This window comes from Rhinoraja longicauda, chromosome 37 (assembly GCF_053455715.1).
Source record: "Rhinoraja longicauda isolate Sanriku21f chromosome 37, sRhiLon1.1, whole genome shotgun sequence".
Taxonomy (NCBI): Eukaryota; Metazoa; Chordata; class Chondrichthyes; order Rajiformes; family Arhynchobatidae; genus Rhinoraja; species Rhinoraja longicauda.
Window position 1 is genome coordinate 17602762 of NC_135989.1, and position 19091 is coordinate 17621852.

At 45.1% G+C, this 19091-nt stretch overlaps 1 protein-coding gene across 7 annotated transcripts in view; it reads right to left on the reverse strand.

Annotated features, from left to right (window-relative positions):
- Positions 1–1454: 1454 nt before the first annotated feature.
- The window catches only part of LOC144610613 (EVI5-like protein), a 114157-nt gene continuing 96520 nt past the window's right edge, over positions 1455–19091 (reverse strand). For all 7 annotated transcript variants that reach the window (XM_078429445.1, XM_078429442.1, XM_078429444.1 and 4 more), the window contains one exon: positions 1455–6241. In XM_078429445.1, the coding sequence (XP_078285571.1) occupies positions 5894–6241 (348 nt within the window). In that variant the 3' untranslated portion in view covers positions 1455–5893. The remainder of the gene's footprint in view (positions 6242–19091) is intronic.

Genomic DNA, 19091 nt, shown 5'->3' on the forward strand with positions numbered 1-19091 from the left:
GTCTTCGAATTGTATAACTGCATCTGCAGTTTTCTTACACTAAGCCATGATTGAATGGTAGAGTAGACCTGATGGGCTGAATGGCCTCATTCTGCTCCTATCACTGATGAACTGATGTCCTCCGCATTGAATCTCTCGTTTTTTTGTGTTGGATAAGTTCATCAAAAACTAATCATTTGCAACTTTGACATTTCCAGTTGCTCACCTCCAACTTTGTAGCCTTTAAATATTCATCAGAGTCATCCCACAACTTTTTGCTTCTTCATCTGGTTTTGTCTCAACCGCCCACACTGAAGCCACCAGCAGATTTAGACCCACCACAGTCTCACGGAGGGCCATGGAGAGCTGAAGCTGCCTCTGCTAACCCCTGGACAAATTGATTGATTGAAAGATGCAGCACGGAAACCAACCCATCTCCAACATGGCAGCAATATCTGAACCCAGTATCAATCTGCCAACTTTTTATCATCATTAGCATCCCTCAAGTAAAGTATAACTCTGTCTACTGCATCACCTCTAAAAATGCTACTCTCTAGATGTAGCAACTTTGCTGACTGAGTCCACAACAAACTATGTGCAGGAAGGAACTGCAGATGCTGGTTTAAAGGAGATGAGGAGGAATTTCTTCAGCCAGAGGGTGGTGAATCTGTGGAATTCATTGCCACAGAAGGCTGTGGAGGCCAAGTCAATGGGTATTTTTAAGGCAGAGATAGACAGATTCTTGATTAGAGCGGATGTTAAGGATTGTGGGGAGAAGGCAGGAGAATGGGGTTGAGAGGGAGTGATATATCAGCCATGATTGAATGGCAGAGTAGACTCAATGGGCTGAATGGTACTTCTGCTCCTACGACTTTTGAAGTTATAAACTTGGTCTATTGCTTGCTCCAATGCTGAAGTCATCAGCAAAGGCTAAGATTCACTTACACAACTTCTGTGTAGGACAACCAGGAAATTGTTGGCAACGTAACAATCCCAATTCATGAGGCACCTCTAGACCTGAGATTGAGGTGAGCTAGTCAAAGCTAACTCAGGGAGTTCAGTTAAGTTCAGAGATACAGTGGGGTAACAGGCCCTTCAGCCCACCTAGTCCGCGCCGACCAGCGATCCCTGCACACTAACTCTATCCTACACACACTGGGGACAATTTTTTACATTTATACCAAACCAATTAACCTACAAACCTGTACGTCTTTGGAGTGTGGGAGGAAACCAAAGATCTCGGAGAAAACCCAGGCGGTAACGTGGAGAACGTACAAACTCCGTACAGACAGCACCCGTAGTCAGGATCGAACCCGGGTCACTGGCGATGTAAGGCAGCAACTCTACCGCTGCACCACCGTGCCGCCCCACTAGGTTGAGGTTAATTTTCTCAAAGCTCCATAAATGCTGCTTTAACAGCAGCACCACAGGTCACATTGCACGAGCATGGCCAGCAATAAACACATCCACAATCATTTGGTTCAACATCTCTGTATCACACACACGTCTTTATCAGGAAATCCTTCATTATTACACTGTACACAAAAAAAGCATGTGCTACTCGTGAAAATACATTTACGGTTCAGTGGGCATGTGTGCTTCTTATGTACACAACTAGCAGCTAAAAATGGTCATGATTCAAGCACGCATCAGCTTTACAAAATGCACGGTTGTTCTGAATGTGACAATACACACACTTCAAAAGAAACCCATTGAGTATTTGCAACAAAACTTCATTTATAAATGGTATGCTACACAGTATTGACAAATACATCATCGCAGAATATGTACAGTTCAGTCACAGCCCTGGGATTCTGCCTGAACCGCTGGACTTCTACTCACGGGTTAGGTGAGTACTTGCTCCAACACGTAACGTGACACATAACCTTTGTTGCGAATGCCACTGGCCATGGAATGCACGACGATAGCCACGTGTTCATAGGAGCGGTGGGTGTCTCTGGGGTGGGACACCAAAACTCCCACGCAGTGGAGAGTGGCCAGGACAGGTTTAGTGCCTTCACCCCACGTGGGCACCGGGGAGAGGGCCCTGGGATGCCATTCTAGTGACCGTTATTGCACATACACGTTAGTGGCAGCTGCCGTTCAAACGCTACACATTTCACATTTTTCAACCTCTGAACAAAGACATCTCCTTTGGAAGGATGCATAACAGATTTCTCTCACACACCAATTTGATTTCAATAACATTGGAATTCTGAGCATTGGTTTCTCCACAACCCAATGTGTCGAAACACAACCTTTCTCTCCCCCCCCCCCCACCACCATACCCGGCCCATTGTTCACGTAATCCTAAAGTTCAGTAAATCTCCACAGACAGAGAACCGTTGCAGTTTCTAGGACATGTGCCAATTGGGCAGCTTGCACTTACGTGGGCTGTGACCTTGTTAAGAGGCTATTCTTTCTGTTGGGCTGGACGGTCAAGGCTGGCTGGGAACCCGAGCTAACCGTGTTGTGGTCTCAAGACTTTGTACCCTGTGTGTGACAAGTAGGATGAACAGTCACAGTGATATCACGCACGGGACGTTGTTGAACCCTGTTTATGGCCAGCTCAGAGACAACGAGCGTTAAAGCAACGTTGATCTACGATGAAGGTAGACACAAAATGCTGGAGTAACTCAGCGGGACAGGCAGCATCTCTGCAGAGAATGGATGGGTGACATTTCGTGTTGAGACCCTTCTTCAGACTGATCTACAACATTGGTCTACAATGTACGGTGTGATCGTGGTGTGGGCTTTGGGAAGGAGACAAAGGGGACAAATGAGAATATGTCTGCCACACAAACTGATAACAAGTCATCTGGAACTGAAGAGCATGCATCACACAAAAGACTTGCCAATCCAATACCCAACCCAATGAATGCGTGACCTCTCAACAATGACGTTACAGGATGCCTGAGGCAACACTGGAGCAGTCATGTGTCAGTTATAACATTCTATATCAGGGGTGGACCTAGCTGTGGCACAAACAAACTGGTTGACTATAAATATGGCACACACCCTCTCCTGAGGTGCCATGAATGGCACCAGACCGCGCTCCCAAGTGTCATTGTGCTCAGCGTCAGTCGAGATCTTTGGTTCTTGGGAGGAGGTACTTTTATTGGCAATGAGAGACTCCAATCAGCTGGGTACCCAGTTATAGAATGCAAGAGCTCAGCTGTCTAAGCTTGGGTTGGAATAGTTGGAAAAGAACCATGAAAGAAAATGTGATAATCAGCACTCTTCGGACAGCTAAAATGAGAGAGTTTGTAAAGTCAGTGAGCATCATAATATATTTGGGGCACATCCAGTGACATCATTCTACCTCAATATCTTAAGTACTGCTGTGCTGAAGATCTAAAATAAGACATTATTTGGTGTGATGTGAACAGGGGTAACAGGTTCAGCCAAAGCCGTCCCCGTTGATAAAGGTGTTCCTTGGTTAATAGGAAGTTTGGCAGAGACAGAGACTAAGTGGGTGTGTTCCTCCTTCCTCCCCTCACCAACACGTCCCTCAGAGTGACAGTTTTTCACTAATAGACACAACATTGCTCTGCTCATTACACCAACAAGTTTGAACAAGACAAAATGAAAAGGAGTTTAACTAAAACAAGATAGTAAATATTTTGGATCTGCCGCGGTCCTGATAAAATGACGAGGAGATTTTAAGTGACGTGCCGGTATATGTTAACTGATGCAATGTGGCATAAAGTGCATGGGACCCACTTGCTGTGCCTGCACAGTGGCAGAGTGTTGCTGGGTTTGAAGATAAAGATTCCAATAAAACCATGGCACCAGAGAAGGGAACAGGTGGTGTGGTCAGGCGTAGGGACCGGTGGCTGAACACTTTGCATTATCAGCTTAATTATTATGCAAGAAGCAAGAGATTTGACAACTCAGTTATGTCACTTGGGAAGAGGGGAATTTCTATTGTGATTTCTATTGTTTGTGGACCAAATCCCAATCAGTTAATCGGAAGTCAATCCAACGTCAAGTGGTGGGTGGTTACTGTATTAGTTGGGGGATTGCTTGACTGCACCCTTGGGGATACTGGCATCAAGGGCAAATGGACCTTAGTACAAATGAGGGCTCATGTGTCTACAAAATCTTTCCTCCCATTCAGTGTTCTTCAAGCAATGCCAATTCCAGTATCCAGGCAGTTTTAACCAGATTGTAAAGTTTAGCATAGACACGAAGGATGAAAAAATCTCACTGCACCACAAATAAAATGAGCATTATTGTAAAAGTAATTCATAGGTAACTAACGAACAGAGTGACCGACCACTTCGTGCTTCAACAGTGCTTCTGCATCCACCAAATAGTCATCTCTAACAGAGGTGCTAAAACCAAAGCAGATGTGATTTTGCAAAACTTCCTGTCCTACTTTTCCGAAGGATTATAGTACAATTAATGCCCAATAATTTGCATAAGTAACACAATGGGTTCCTAGAAGTCACAGGAGGATATTTGCAAGTGTACTCCAGGTGAAAGGTGTGCTAAATGGAAGCTGGGCATTACTACAATGCTGGTTTGCTGAGTGGACTGTAACGATCCAATGTGTAGGAAAGAACTGCAGATGCCGGTTTAAATTGAAGGTAGACACAACATGCTGAGGAAGGGTCTCGAAGCGAAACGTCACCCATTTCTTCTCTCCAGAGAATCTGCCTGTCCCGCTGAGTTACTCCAGCATTTTGTGTCTATCAACGATCCAATGGTCCAGCCTTCGAATCCGAACTTGGGATTACTTCAACCCTCTGCATATTTTTACTGGGGAGTGGGGAGAGCATTAGGTCTGCTGAATAACAGGAGTAAGGGGTACCCAGTTATAGAATGCTGGAGTTCAGCTAACTATGCTTGGGGCAGAATACTTGGAAACATTGTCAGCTCAGGGCTTTAGTGCAGGCAGTGTGAACTTGTGCCAACCACAGATTAAAAACTCTGAAACAAGCTAACAATAGTGCACAGATTAATGCCAAAAAAAGTCTAGTTTCTTAACCTAGTAAATGTTTTCTGGTTTAATAAATAGGTGAGCAAGCAGTGAGAGGCTGGGAAATTCAGGAGTGCGTTGCTTAGCTGTAGGAACTTTTTTTGAGGTGCATTATGTTTACCGACAAGCTTAATTTCAACTGGTTAATAGGAAGTCAACTCAATGTCTGGTGATGGAAATTTACTGTACTACAAAGACAGAGCGCCAATCACCGGGTTAGTTAGGTTCTAGCGAAGGTCAGTGCATCAGCCAGATACTGAATGGAATGAAATTCTAAAGCAATCAAGAGATGGGTTAGACCCTGTCTATTGTCATTAGGCTCCATAACAACCTGGTACCCTGTTAGAGTATTGAATGCTTTCAGCTAGACCAAACTAGGTGTCCATTACATGTATGCAGGTGGGTTGTGCTGCCTCTTGATTGACCACCGCATATTGGTGATGGTGAGTTACTGCTGAGAATCCAAAGTGTAGAGTCCACCACTGTGCCAGGCCAAGGAGGAGCGGTGGGAGACAATCTCCAGGCTCATATCCTTAACCTTTAAGTGCTGACTTTAGCTTTTGCACTACACATGGAACACACACATGGAAGACTGGGGGGTTACTCCACAAAAACAGAGCACCACAGTGGAGACGCAAACTCATCCATCAGGCATATGGATTGCAGAAAACATACCAGAGAAACTGGGCGACTTTCACAACGTCCTAGCTCCCGACCCATTTCCCTCACTGGGCAGAACTGGCAGGTTGAAATAGAGAGCGAGATGGCTGATTAAAAAATAAAACTCCCCTACAAATATCACATTTTGTAGGCGGGTGAGTGGAATTTAATATCAGACCCAAATCGGAGGAGGAGCAGCTCAGCAATGCCTCACATATAGTAAGTTTCACTTAGTGGAATGCAGGACAATTTAGATCATGAGGTTCCCCATTAGACGGCCGTAGAGATGGATGGTGCCTTGTTTGGACTGTCGTTACACATTATGTGATTGGCCATGTCTGCTTCAAGCTCCAGTGCAGGGTTTTGGTTTTCCTGGTCGCTGTCAGTGCTGCCGTCACTGTCCTTTCCCGACATCTCCAGGCCTCGGAGAAAGTGCCCGTTTCCGTGGGGAATGGGGTACAGATCTCCCATGGGGCCACTCACTCCCATGGGGCTCGGTAAGAGATCCTCGTCTGAGGAGTGAATGAACTCGTCGTCTTCCACCATGTGGTTCACAATGTGAATGCCGTCAAAACTCAACGGAGTCTGGAAGTGCCCTTGGCCTTTGAACAGCTGGATCTGCATTTGGAAAAACGGACAGGAAAATCAGTAAGTGGACCACAGGTTCTTTATTATCACATGTTTTTTGTGAAATTCTTTTCTCGCATTCAGTTTAGTAGTGCCATACCCAAGCACAATGCCCGAATGGTACAAAGTGCATAGAAATAGTCCACTGAGACCGCATGCAAGTCGTCAGGTGTTAGAACCTTTTTGAATGAATGAATGAATGAATAAATAAGTTTATTGGCCAAGTATGTACACATACAAGGAATGTGCCTTGGTGCTCCGCTCGCAAGTAACAACACGAACATACAGTAAACAATTAAGAATAAAGCATAAAACATTAAAACATTAAGAATACAACATTATAGTTTAAACATGTGAGTGAAATAAACCAGTGCAACAAGAGGTTACAGACTGTTAGCCATTGAGTAGAGCTACTACTCGTGGAAAAAAGCTGTTTTTATGTCTGGCTGTGGCTGCTTTCACAGTCCGGAGTCGCCTTCCAGAGGGAAGAGCTTCCAAGAGCCAAATACCAATACCTTGCCATTATGTTTATACTAAATGTGATAATGCCTCTAATTTATCCACAAGAAGATATGTTTTTCCATTGGAAGAATCTACATGTAACCTTTTCCCTACAGATATTATTATTGTCTTTGGAAAGTTTAACCATAGAGTCTTATATCATTCATCTCTAGAGGACATAAAGGCGACACAGTGGCACAGCGGGTAGAGCTACTGCCTTACAGCCACGGAGACCTGTGTTCGATCCTGACTTCGGGTGCTGTCTGCACAGAGCTTGTACCTTCTCCCCGTGACCTGCATGGGTTTTCTCCGAGATCTTCGGTTTCCTCCAAAGTCGTACAGGTTTGTAGTTTAATTGGCTTCGTATAAATGTAACGTGTACAATTGTCCCCAGTGTGTGTAGGATAGTGTAAGTGCGCGGGGATTACTGATTGGTGCGCACTCAGTGGGCCAAACCTGTTTCCGCAATGTATTTCTAAACTAAACATCTCTGCAGGACGTGGAGAAGTGACATTTTGGATTGAGACCTTTTATTCAGGCTAAATATCGTAGCTGTAAGAGTGAGTCAGAGACTGTGCATCTCGAGATGAGTCACTCACATTCGCTTAAACCCTCCAAAGATATTCTCTAAAGCGAGACACTTAATCCTGGCCGCTAAAGTAGAGAGAAACTGGGGTGAAACAATGAAATGGTTTGAACCTATGCACACTTGACAGGATAAGGGGCAACTTTATTTCTCCCCGCACTCTGAGCTGATATTGTGGCCCGTTACAGGATCTATTACATCAAATACACTGTGCAAGGCAACAACCCAAACCCTGTTAACCAGCCCCACCTTCATCACTGAGCTGCTGCTTAGTGCTAGGGATCAACAGCGACATGTTCAACACTCTCGGTACAGTATGGTTTACATTTCATGGTATAGCTGTGTGGAGTTGCTTTCATGGTAATTGCTTCGAGATCCCACAAACTGCAGCTAATCCTGTGAGCTCTGAGACGAGAAACCTCATGGTGCAGTTCCACGCTATCTCATCGCACCACAGACTCCCACACTTCACCACAGCCACTTGAAATCACACTGCCATGGGGGGAGAGTGCCACACAACACGCTCTCGCTCTGAATCATCCTCACGGCTCGTCAACATTGCGTGCAAAAGGGGAGGGAGAATCGTCTTGAGCAAGAATGAAGCAAGAGAAAACACAAAGTGCTGGAGTAGCCCAGCGGGTCGGGCAGCATCTGTGGAGAAAGTGGATAGGTGATCTTTCGGTCAGGACCCCAGCAAGAGCCTGGATGGAGACAACCCAGGTAACGTTACATGGCTTTCCATGAATGCCAGATATGAATTTGGATGCAACTACCAAAAAATTAAACTGCAAAACGCTGTTTTCTTCTACTGCAGAAATCATTTATTCAAGGAGTGAAACATGATAATGTCCATTTCCAAGTCACTTCATAACTCCCAGGTTTTACTCAGACTAGATTTGTAGATTTATCCCTCCTGTAGTAAAACTGAATTAATATGTTGAGGGAACATCTAATTTTATGTTTTCTAATTCATTAATTTATGTTATAAGCACCGTCTTTCACTGGTGATTAACTCTATCCAAATTTCATCCCATTTGTAAGTCTTTCCTTTTTCTAACTCCACAAGTGTTTGAAGAGTAGATGCAAGGAACTGCAGATGCTGGTTTATAAAAAGACACAAAGTGTTGGAGTAACTCATTGGGCCAGGCATCTCCGTCCATTCACAGCCTTGTCTTCATCCCATCGCAGGCCTTTATCCATCCACCCATCTGGCAATCTAAATTTCTTTCACCTGTATCCACCCATCACTTGCCAGGCTTTGTCCTGCTACTACCTCTCTTCCAGTTTCTCCTCCCCAACTACAATCAGTCTGCAGGAGAGTCCTGGCCCAAAACAGCATTGAGTAGGTCAATAAGCAATGGCTATCTAGTTGCTATGGTGTATACATGGATAGGACAGGTTTAGCGGGATAGGGGCCAAACACAGGCAAGTGTCGGTATGGGAAAGTTGGGCCCAAGGTCCTGTATCACTCTATGATGATAATGTGTGGGACATGATTTGGATTTGGACAATGGCAGCAGTGGTTTGATTGAGCTCATGCAGAAGTTGGGATACATAGAACTGTACCGCATGAGAACAGGCCAATGTTGGGGGAGTCCAGAACAAGGGGCCACAGTTTAAGAATAAGGGGTAGGCCATTTAGAACTGAGATGAGGAAAAACTTTTTCAGTCAGAGTTGTGAATCTGTGGAATTCTCTGCCTCAGAAGGCAGTGGAGGCCAATTCTCTGAATGCATTCAAGAGAGAGCTAGATAGAGCTCTTAAGGATAGCGGAGTCAGGGGGTATGGGGAGAAGGCAGGAACGGGTACTGATTGAGAATGATCAGCCATGATCACATTGAATGGCGGTGCTGGCTCGAAGGGCCGAATGGCCTCCTGCACCTATTGTCTCTTGTCTAGGCCCTTCGGCCTACAATATCTGTGCTAAACATAATGCCAAGACCAACTCTTATATGCCTGCACATCATCCAAATCCCTCCATATCCATGTGCCTATCCAAAAGTCTCTGAAACGCCACTATCACATCCCCCTCCACCACCACCACCGGCAGTATGTCCCAGGCACCCACCACCCTCTGTGTTACCTTCAAGGATGGGTTGGAATAAGATGACAAAGGCGGGAGGTGGAGTAGATGATTGGAATAAACAACCAAGAAACTGTCCTTTCACAAGAAAAGAAACGCTAACCATCCCTTCACCTCCACAAATGTTGCCCGCCCGACCTGCTGAGTTCCTCCAGCAGTTTGATTTTTTTGCTTACTGGATGATGGGAAACTTAGTTTGAAGTCAAACACCAGTAAAAGTTGCACAAAGCCTGATTTTGCCAAGACCATAACTCCAGAGTTGAAATCAGTGGGAAGGGTTCCACTGGCACACCATCTTTCAGCATCTGGCTACCCCAAAACAACTTACAGCCAATGAATCCATCCATAATTCATACCAACGTGTCTTATGTTTCCTTGGTATCAGGTGTTCATCTAACAAGGTCAGAATTTGAGTAGACAATAGGTGCAGGAGGAGGCCATTCGGCCTTTCGAGCCTGCACCACCATTCAATGTGATCATGGCTGATCATTCTCAATCAGTACCCCGTTCCTGCCTTCTCCCCATACCCCCTGACTCCGCTATCCTTAAGAGTTCTATCTAGCTCTCTCTTGAATGCATTCAGAGAATTGGCCTCCACTGCCTTATGAGGCAGAGAATTCCACAGATTTACAACTCTCTGACTGAAAAGTTTTTTCCTTATCTCCGTTCTAAATGGCCTACCCCTTATTCTTAAACTGTGGCCCCTGGTTCTGGACTCCCCAACATTGGGAACATGTTTCCTGCCTCTAACATGTCCAACTGTGGCCCCTGGTTCTGGACTCCCCCAAAATTGGGAACATGTTTCCTGCCTCTAACGTGTCCAACCCCTTAATAATCTTATATGTTTCGATAAGATCTCCTCTCATCCTTCTAAATTCCAGAGTATACAAGCCTAGTCGCTCCAGTCTTTCAACATATGACAGTCCCGCCATTCCGGGAATTAACCTAGTAAACCTACGCTGCACCCCCTCAATAGCAAGAATATCCTTCCTCAAATTTGGAGACCAAAACTGCACACAGTACTCCAGGTGCGATCTCACTAGGGCCCTGTACAACTGCAGAAGGACCTCTTTGCTCCTATACTCAACCACTTCTGTAGAAACTTTGGTGGCAAGAACAGGAAAGCAGACTATTATCTGAATGGTGGCCGATTAGGAGAAGTGGAGATGCAACGAGACCTGGGTGTCGTGGTACACCAGTCATTGAAAGTAGGCATGCAGGTGCAGCAGGCAGTGAAGAAAGCGAATGGTATGTTGGCATTCATAGCGAGGGGATTTGAGTATAGGAGCAGGGAGGTTCTGCTGCAGTTGTACAGGGCATTGGTGAGACCACACCTGGAGTATTGCGTACAGTTTTGGTCTCCTAATCTGAGGAAAGACATTCTTGCCATAGAGGGAGTACAGAGAAGGTTCACCAGATTGATTCCTGGGATGGCAGGACTTTCATATGAAGAAAGACTGGATAGACTCGGCTTGTACTCGCTGGAATTTAGAAGATTGAGGGGGGGATCTTATAGAAACTTACAAAATTCTTAAGGGGTTAGACAGGCTAGTTGCAGGAAGATTGTTCCCGATGTTGGGGAAGTCCAGAACAAGGGGTCACAGTTAAGGATAAGGGGGAAGTCTTTTAGGACCGAGATGAGAAAGTTTTTTTTCACACAGAGAGTGGTGAATCTGTGGAATTCTCTGCCACAGAAGGTAGTTGAGGCCAGTTCATTGGCTATATTTAAGAGGGAGTTAGATGTGGCCCTTGTGGAGAGAAGGCAGGTACGGGATACTGAGTTGGATGATCAGCCATGATCATATTGAATGGCGGTGCAGGCTCGAAGGGCCGAATGGCCTACTCCTGCACCTATTTTCTGTTTCTATGAAGCAAGGAACTGAATAAGGGTCCCGACCCAAAGCGTCACCCATTCATGTTCTCCTAACCTGCCCGAGTTACTCCAGCATTTTGTGTACAAGCATTTCTGCCTATGCTGATATAAAGTGGGACACATAAACTGCCCCACCATTATGGCCACCTAGGAACAACGTGATAGAACTACGCTATTTAGAATCATGTAAAGGATACTGTGGTAACATTGAGAGATTTAATTGAACACCTTCAGAAATTATGGAAGATTACTGAATTTTAAAAGTTTATTAAATGTTCAACAATTAATCTGGGAGTGTTTGCTTCAGAGTGCTGGAGACTTTGGGACAAGAAGTAAAAACATAGAAACATAGAAAATAGGTGCAGGAGTAGGCCATTCGGCCCTTCGAGCCTGCACCGCCATTCAATATGATCATGGCTGATCATCCAGCTCAGTAGCCTGTACCTGCCTTCTCTCCATACCCCCTGATCCCTTTAGCAAAAAGGGCCACATCTAACTCCCTCTTAAATATAGCCAATGAACTGGCCTCAACTACCTTCTGTGGCAGAGAATTCCACAGACTCACCACTCTCTGTGTGAAGAAATGTTTTCTCATCTCGGTCCTAAAAGACTTCCCCCTTATCCTTAAGCTGTGACCCCTGGTTCTGGACTCCCCCAACATCGGGAACAATCTTCCCGCATCTAGCCTCTCCAACCCCTTAAGAATTTTATATGTTTCTATAAGATCCCTCCTCAGTCTTCTAAATTCCAGCGAGTACAAGCCCAGTCTATCCAGTCTTTCCTCATATGCAAGTCCCGCCATCCCAGGGATTAATCTGGTGAACCTTCTCTGTACTCCCTCTAAGGCAAATAATAATAATAATAATACATTTTATTTATATAGCGCTTTTCATATACTCAAAGACGCTTTACAGAGATTTTGAGAACATAGGGAAATGAATAAATAGATAAATAAGTAAATAAATAAATGAACAGAGAAAGGAGACAGAAGGTGAGGTGACCTTCAGTGGTTGAAGGCAGTACTGAACAGGTGAGACTTCAGCGATGTTTTGAATGTGGTGAGTGTGGGGGAGTCTCTAACGGTTTGGGGTAGTGAGTTCCATAGGGTGGGAGCAGCGATGGAGAAAGCCCTGTCCCCCCAGGATCTGAGTTTAGTCCGGATGTGGGGGGATAGGAGATTGGCAGTGGCAGAGCGGAGGGTGCAGGTGGGAGTGTGCCTGTGGAGGAGGTCGGTCAGGTAGGATGGGGCCAGGTTATGGAGGGCTTTGTAGGTTATGAGGAGGATTTTGTACTGGATTCTCTGGGGGATGGGGAGCCAGTGGAGTTTATAAAGGACGGGGGTGATATGGTCACGGATCGAGGTGTGTGTGAGTAGACGGGCAGCGGAGTTTTGAATGTATTGAAGTTTATTGATGATTTTTGAGGGTGCGCCATAGAGGAGGCTGTTGCAGTAGTCCAGACGGGAGGTGATGAAGGCGTGGATGAGGGTTTCTGCAGCTGTGGAGGAGAGGGATGGAGGAGAGGCAAGAACGTCTTTCCTCAAGTAAAGACATTTGCTTCAATGAAGAGCTTATTCCTAGTGTCTTCAGAGACACTAACCCCTGGTTGGACTTCTTCAACAAACAATGATAAGCTGAAGCACAATGCCGTCATCGCTTAGACAGGCACCATTTTACGGCCATGCTTTCATTTGAACCTCTCTCCGCACAGAAACCAAGGTCACGCCGTCCCTCATTTTCCTTGCACGTTGCCACAAATCTAGAATCATAGAATCAGGCAGCATAGAAACAGGACCTTTTTGCCCAGCTACACCAATCCCACTGGCCCACATTTGGTCACTTTCCTTCAATGCCTTGCATATTTAAGAATAAATGTTTCACGAATATTGTGATTGTATCTAATTTATCACCTCCTCCTCCATCAAAAATGTTTCAGATAGCAATCATCTAAAAAAAATCCCCTCAAAATATTCCCCCCCCCCCCCCCCCACCTTAATTTTATACCCTCTTGGTTTTGATATCTCTACTTCAGGAAATAGATAATCTACTCTATCTATGCTTCATATCATTTTATATACATCTATGACTCCTACACTGCAGGGGGGAAAGAAGCAGTATCTAATCGCTCCCATAACTGATGCCTTCTAATCCAAAGCTGGAATAGAATAGGGGCAGGGCAGAGCATGGATCAGTTTAGTATATTGTCACCTGCACTGAGGTACAGTGAACAGCTTTTGTTTGTACAGTGAAAAGGTTAACTCCTGTGCGTGTTGGAGTCCTTGGCCATTGTTGCTTTGACTGGCACCAGATAAGATGCACAGGCTCAGGAACGAGCTTGGATTGATACAAGTAGAAACAAGGAACTGCAGACGATGGCTTGCAAGAAAAGTCACAAAGTGCTGGAGTAACTCAGTGGGTCTTCAGTCTGAAAAAGGGACCCGACCCGATACATCACCTATCGATGTTCTCCAGAGAAGCTGCCTGACCTGCAATGATATAATCCTTCCGACTTGAAATCCAAAATACTGTTCGCAATGCCCAGCAGGATATGACAACCAGCTATAACATGTTTTTGGTGATATTAATTAAGAAGGAAGTTTTAGTTGAAGGTCCATGTAAACTCTGTTTATTTTCAAACTGGGCATTGGAAAATTCAACATTCACTGGAAGCTTTGAAACACGCATGCGAGATCATGATTAAACAACTCGTCAGAGGAGAATACTTTCAACAAGGCAAAAAATGTAACCAGGGTACAAATGAGGAAGAGTAGTTAGAAACATAGAGCATAGAAAAATAGGTGCAGGAGTAGGCCATTCAGCCCTTCGAGCCAGCACCACCATTCAATATGATCATGGCTGATCATCTAAAAGCAGTACCCCGTTCCTGCTTTTTCCCCATATCACTTTAGCTCTAAGAGCTAAATTTAACTCTCTCTTGAAAACATCCAGTTAATTGGCCTCCATTGCCTTCCATGGCGGAGAATTCCACTGATTCACAACTCTTTGGGTGAATTTTTTTTTCCTCATCTCAGTCCTAAATGGCCTTATTCTTAAACTGTGACCCCTAGTTCTGGACTCCCCCAACATGGGGAATATTTTTCCTTCCTAGTTACAGCAATAGGATAGATTTTGTTATCAATGAAAATGAATAGAAAAGGCAGGATTCTTTCAACTACTGTAACTCAGTAGAATGGATAAAGCCCCAAAAGACTAATTTCAAGGCACCTTTAAGTCTAGAGGAGGAAGATTTTGCAAGACTTCTGGTGCCAGGCATACATAAACACACCCAGAGTTTCCACAATTTCTTACATAATTCGATGATAAGCTGGTTTCCTGCCACAATAAAGTATAGAGCCCACACTGAGCATTGCAGAACACTACTGGAGTGTTTTGTTTTAAATAAACCGTTTCAGTAGAGATATCAGCACTGGTAAACGAGCTGCAAGGCACCACTACAAACTGCACATGCTTCACTTTGATGTGACATCTATTGACAGACATTTTCCTAGAAGTTGATTGAAATCCTCTCACTCAATGCTTGTGGTTTGATCCGTTCAGTTACTGAGGTTGTAACTATCTTCACAGGCTGGGGTAGGAACCCATGGACAAAGTTACACTTTCACCCACTCTGTGCCATTACACCAGGATTGATCATTGCTTGTTTAGTTTAGAGATACAGCGCAGAAACAGGCCCTTCGGCCCACCGGGTCCGCACTGACCAGCGATCCCCATACACTAACACTACCCTACATACCCTACACACCATACCCTACACACTACATACCCTACACACTACATACCCCATACACACACCATACCCTACACACACTAACCATACCCTATACACTAACCATACCCTATACACTAACCATACCCTACACACACTACATACCCTACACACTACATACCCCATACACTAACCATACCCTACATACCCCATACACTACATACCCTACATACCCCATACACTAACCATACCCTACACACCCTACACACCATACCCTACACACCACACCCTACACACTACATACCCCACACACTACATACCCTACACACACCGACCAGCGATCCCCACACACTAACCATACCCTACACAAACTAGGGACAATTGTACATCTACACCAAGCCAATTGACCTGCAAACAAGCACGACTTTGGAGTGTGGGAGGAAACCGAAAATCTCAGAGAAAACCCACGGTGGTCATGGGGAGAACGTACAAACTCCGTACAGACAAGCACCCGTACGTAGTCAGGATGGAACCCGGGTCTCATGTGCTGTAAGGCAGTAGCTCTACCACTGTGCCACAGGGCCGCCCTTATCTTGTGCTGATATTTCTAGGATCCACATGCAAGATGCAATTTCCAAGGCTGAATCAGCAGTAAAGCTTAACATCTCCTAGTGAGTAACATCAGCATCACTGTCTTCCAAGAGTTTGCATTCATGGAGTGATGGCAGTAGATAGGCTGACTAGATGGCCTTCATGATCCTCCCTCCAATTTCTGTGGAGTCCCACTGCTATAGCAGAAAACGAGAGGTTCAGAGGACTTCTCAATCCTACTGTTCAAAGCATGAAAGGGGGAAAGTTCTGCTTACTGGGCAGCACAGTAGTGCAGCGGTAATGTTGCTGCCTCACAGCGCCAGAGACCCAGGTTCGATCCTGACTACGAATGCTGCATTGAGTTTGTACGTTCTCTCTGTGGCCTGCGTGGGTTTTCTCCAGAATCTCCAGTTTCCCCCCTCACTCAAAAGACGTACAGGTTTGTGTGCTAATTGGCTTTGGTAAAATTGTCCCTAGTGTGTGTAGGATAGTGTTAGTCTACGGGGATCGCTGGTCAGCGCGAACTCTGTGGGCCGAAGGGCCTGTTTCGGCGCTGTATCTCTAAACTAAACTACTGGATATGGTACACGCAGTGTTACGATCAAGAGGCTGAGAGAAGTGCAAATGGCTGCATGGAGCTTTCAAATACCAAATGGAAGGCCAGTGCTTGCTCCACTAATATATGGCATGGGCTTATACCACCGTGAACCCAAGCAGCTCGAAGCAGCAAACTACAAAATAAAGTAGAAGGCAGCCTCAACGTTGATACCATCTGCTGTCATTGAGTAATCTAGAGCCCAGTGGTCTCATCCGGCTGACTCCTTATCATACTAATAGCATCACCTTGTGCAGCTCACCATATATGCGTGACTTGAAGTTCACTAAAACGCCTTCCTGTGCACAATGTGTGGTGAGTGACTAAATCAGGTACTTCTGATCAGCAACCAACGATAAATCTCAGACCTGCTCAGTTTCAAAGCTCTGATTAACTGCATCAATACAAAACTGATTTTAAAAGTACTTTGTCAGCCTCATTCATGTCCAGTAGCTCCCAGGGCTAGAGTGGATGCAGTGTAAAGCCGGGATATCGAGGACCTTTCATGAGATGCCACGTAATGCCAGCAGTGCTCAGGACAGAGCCGCCCGCATTCTCAGACACCTTGCCTCAGCATCTCATGCTCACTGTTCACTGCCGCACTGACATTCAAGAGCAGCTCCCACCAGCAAACTGGGGAACCACCCACGGTCGCATTCACAGCTGAACAGGGCATGGAGCTGCTTTGTGGAGCTCACTTACACTCTGGCTCCACATGTCCTCACTGATGCCCCCATGTTAACTGCCTTCTGCAGGTTGGGAAGCACGAGGAACCTTCTCCTCTCCAATTGTCTACCACCACTTATGACCAGACATGTCTGGAGATCAGGACTTTGATTAGGATCCACAGGTGGATAATTCACCAAGCTCAGTCCATATTGTTTTGGTGTGTAGCACACATATAATGTGCTGTTTTTGCAGTTTAGTGCACAAGGTACTGTGCTATAGCTTCGTCATACAGTTCCAGATTCACACAGCACTGAAACAGGCCCTTCAGCCCAACTACCCCATGCTGACTAAGATGGCCACCTTCATCAGTCTCATTAACCCCTCAACGCTCTGAACCTTATCTATCTATTCTGTTAAGTGGCAGTAGAACATGGACCAAATGTCTTTTAAATATTGAAACAAGGAACGGCAGATACTGGTAATAAAGTCCTAGCCTGCTCAACCTCTCCTTGTAGTCCAGGCCCTGAAGTTCTGGCACCATCCTCACCACCTTTCCCATAGAAGGGTGACTAAAACTGAACACAATACAATTGTGGCCTCAGCAACGTCTTGTACAACCGGAACATAACGTCCCAACTTCCATACTTATTTCCCCGACTGATGAAAGCCAATCTGCCAAAACCGCTTTCACCACCCTATCCATCTGCGACAATTTCTTCAGAGATCTCCCTGTACTGGTTTTATAATTGCAGTTGTTTATTTTTCTCCCCATTCTAAGAAATTAGGAAGTTGAACAAGTCAACAAACAAAATATCTTACTTTCAAAGGAGGATGGCTCATGTGTTGATGTTTTAAAAAGAGTTAAAAAATGAGGTTTAAGTTTAGTTAATTGCCATGTGTGCAAAACCTCTGCCCGGCATTTTACGACGTTATGGTTTAGGCATCGTTCATGATTAGTATAAGCGTTCATCTATCATCAGAAACCACCGACAAGATGGCTGAGGAACTTGTGAGTGATAGCCAAGGTGACCTATTTTGTGGGTAGTTAGCGATTCTAAAGGGAAATGTCAAAGGTGGTTACCGACACATGACACTGACCTTTGGAAGGGATAATTTGGCAGACTAATCAGGTGGTAGTCATTGCAACAGCAGACTGAAGTTGGTGTCGCATCTACACAACACTCATCTCATACACGTCAACATCAAGGACAAAACCGCCAATAAAATATATCTGCGGAGACTGGTTTGTGGAAATCTTCCATTGTTAAAACACCACTTTAAATTTTCCACTTTGCTGGCTTTTTTGAGCTACTTAATTTATTCACAGATTTACTGCAAATTTTTTTTGAGATTTTAAATAATTCTGTTAAGTGGCAGTAGAGCATGGAACAGAACAGCACAAGAACAGCCCCTTCGGCCTACAGTGTCTGTGTCAAACACAATGCCAACACCGACTCTTATCTGCCTGCACAATCCATATCCCTCCATTCCCTGCATATTCATGTGCCTCTCTGAAAGCCTCTTAAATGCCACTATCGTATCTGCCTCCACCACCACCCCTGGCAGCACGTTTAAGGCACCCACCACCCTTGCCCCACACATCTTAAATGTTTGCCCCTCTCATCTTAAAGCTATGCCCTCCAGTTGATTTTTCATCCTGGGAAAAAAAGTTCTGACTGTCTTTCCAACGCCTCTCAATTGTATACACCATGCTGTGTATTATTTTATGGCCTATTTTCGATACTAGTCAAAACATAGGCATTTCCCAAACACAAAGTGCTGGAGGAACTCAGTGGGTCAGGCAGCATCGATGGAGGTAATGGACAGGTAATGTTTCAGGTCGGGACTCTTCCTCAGACTGATCAGACGTATTTGACCACTAATTCCTCATCCATGCACACTGTGGTGCAACCATTCTGATATCGAACCATGTGGGGTGCCCCCAGTGGAGTCTCTAGACATGGATCTTTCTGCTTTCCATTGGGAACCTTGGGTGAAGAGTGCCACATAAAAGCAGTCTTATGCTATGGAGCTTAAAATTCCTCGCCTGGACAAGTCTGTGCTGCATGTTCAAGCATATGATATACTTCACTCAGGGCTGCTAATCTTTGGGCATCTGTTAAGGAAAGGGGGAGGAATGCAAGGACAACTCAGCCAGGAAATTTCCTGGTTGCTCTGTTCTTTGGCCTGGCTAAAGTGGTCATCCATGCAAAGTATA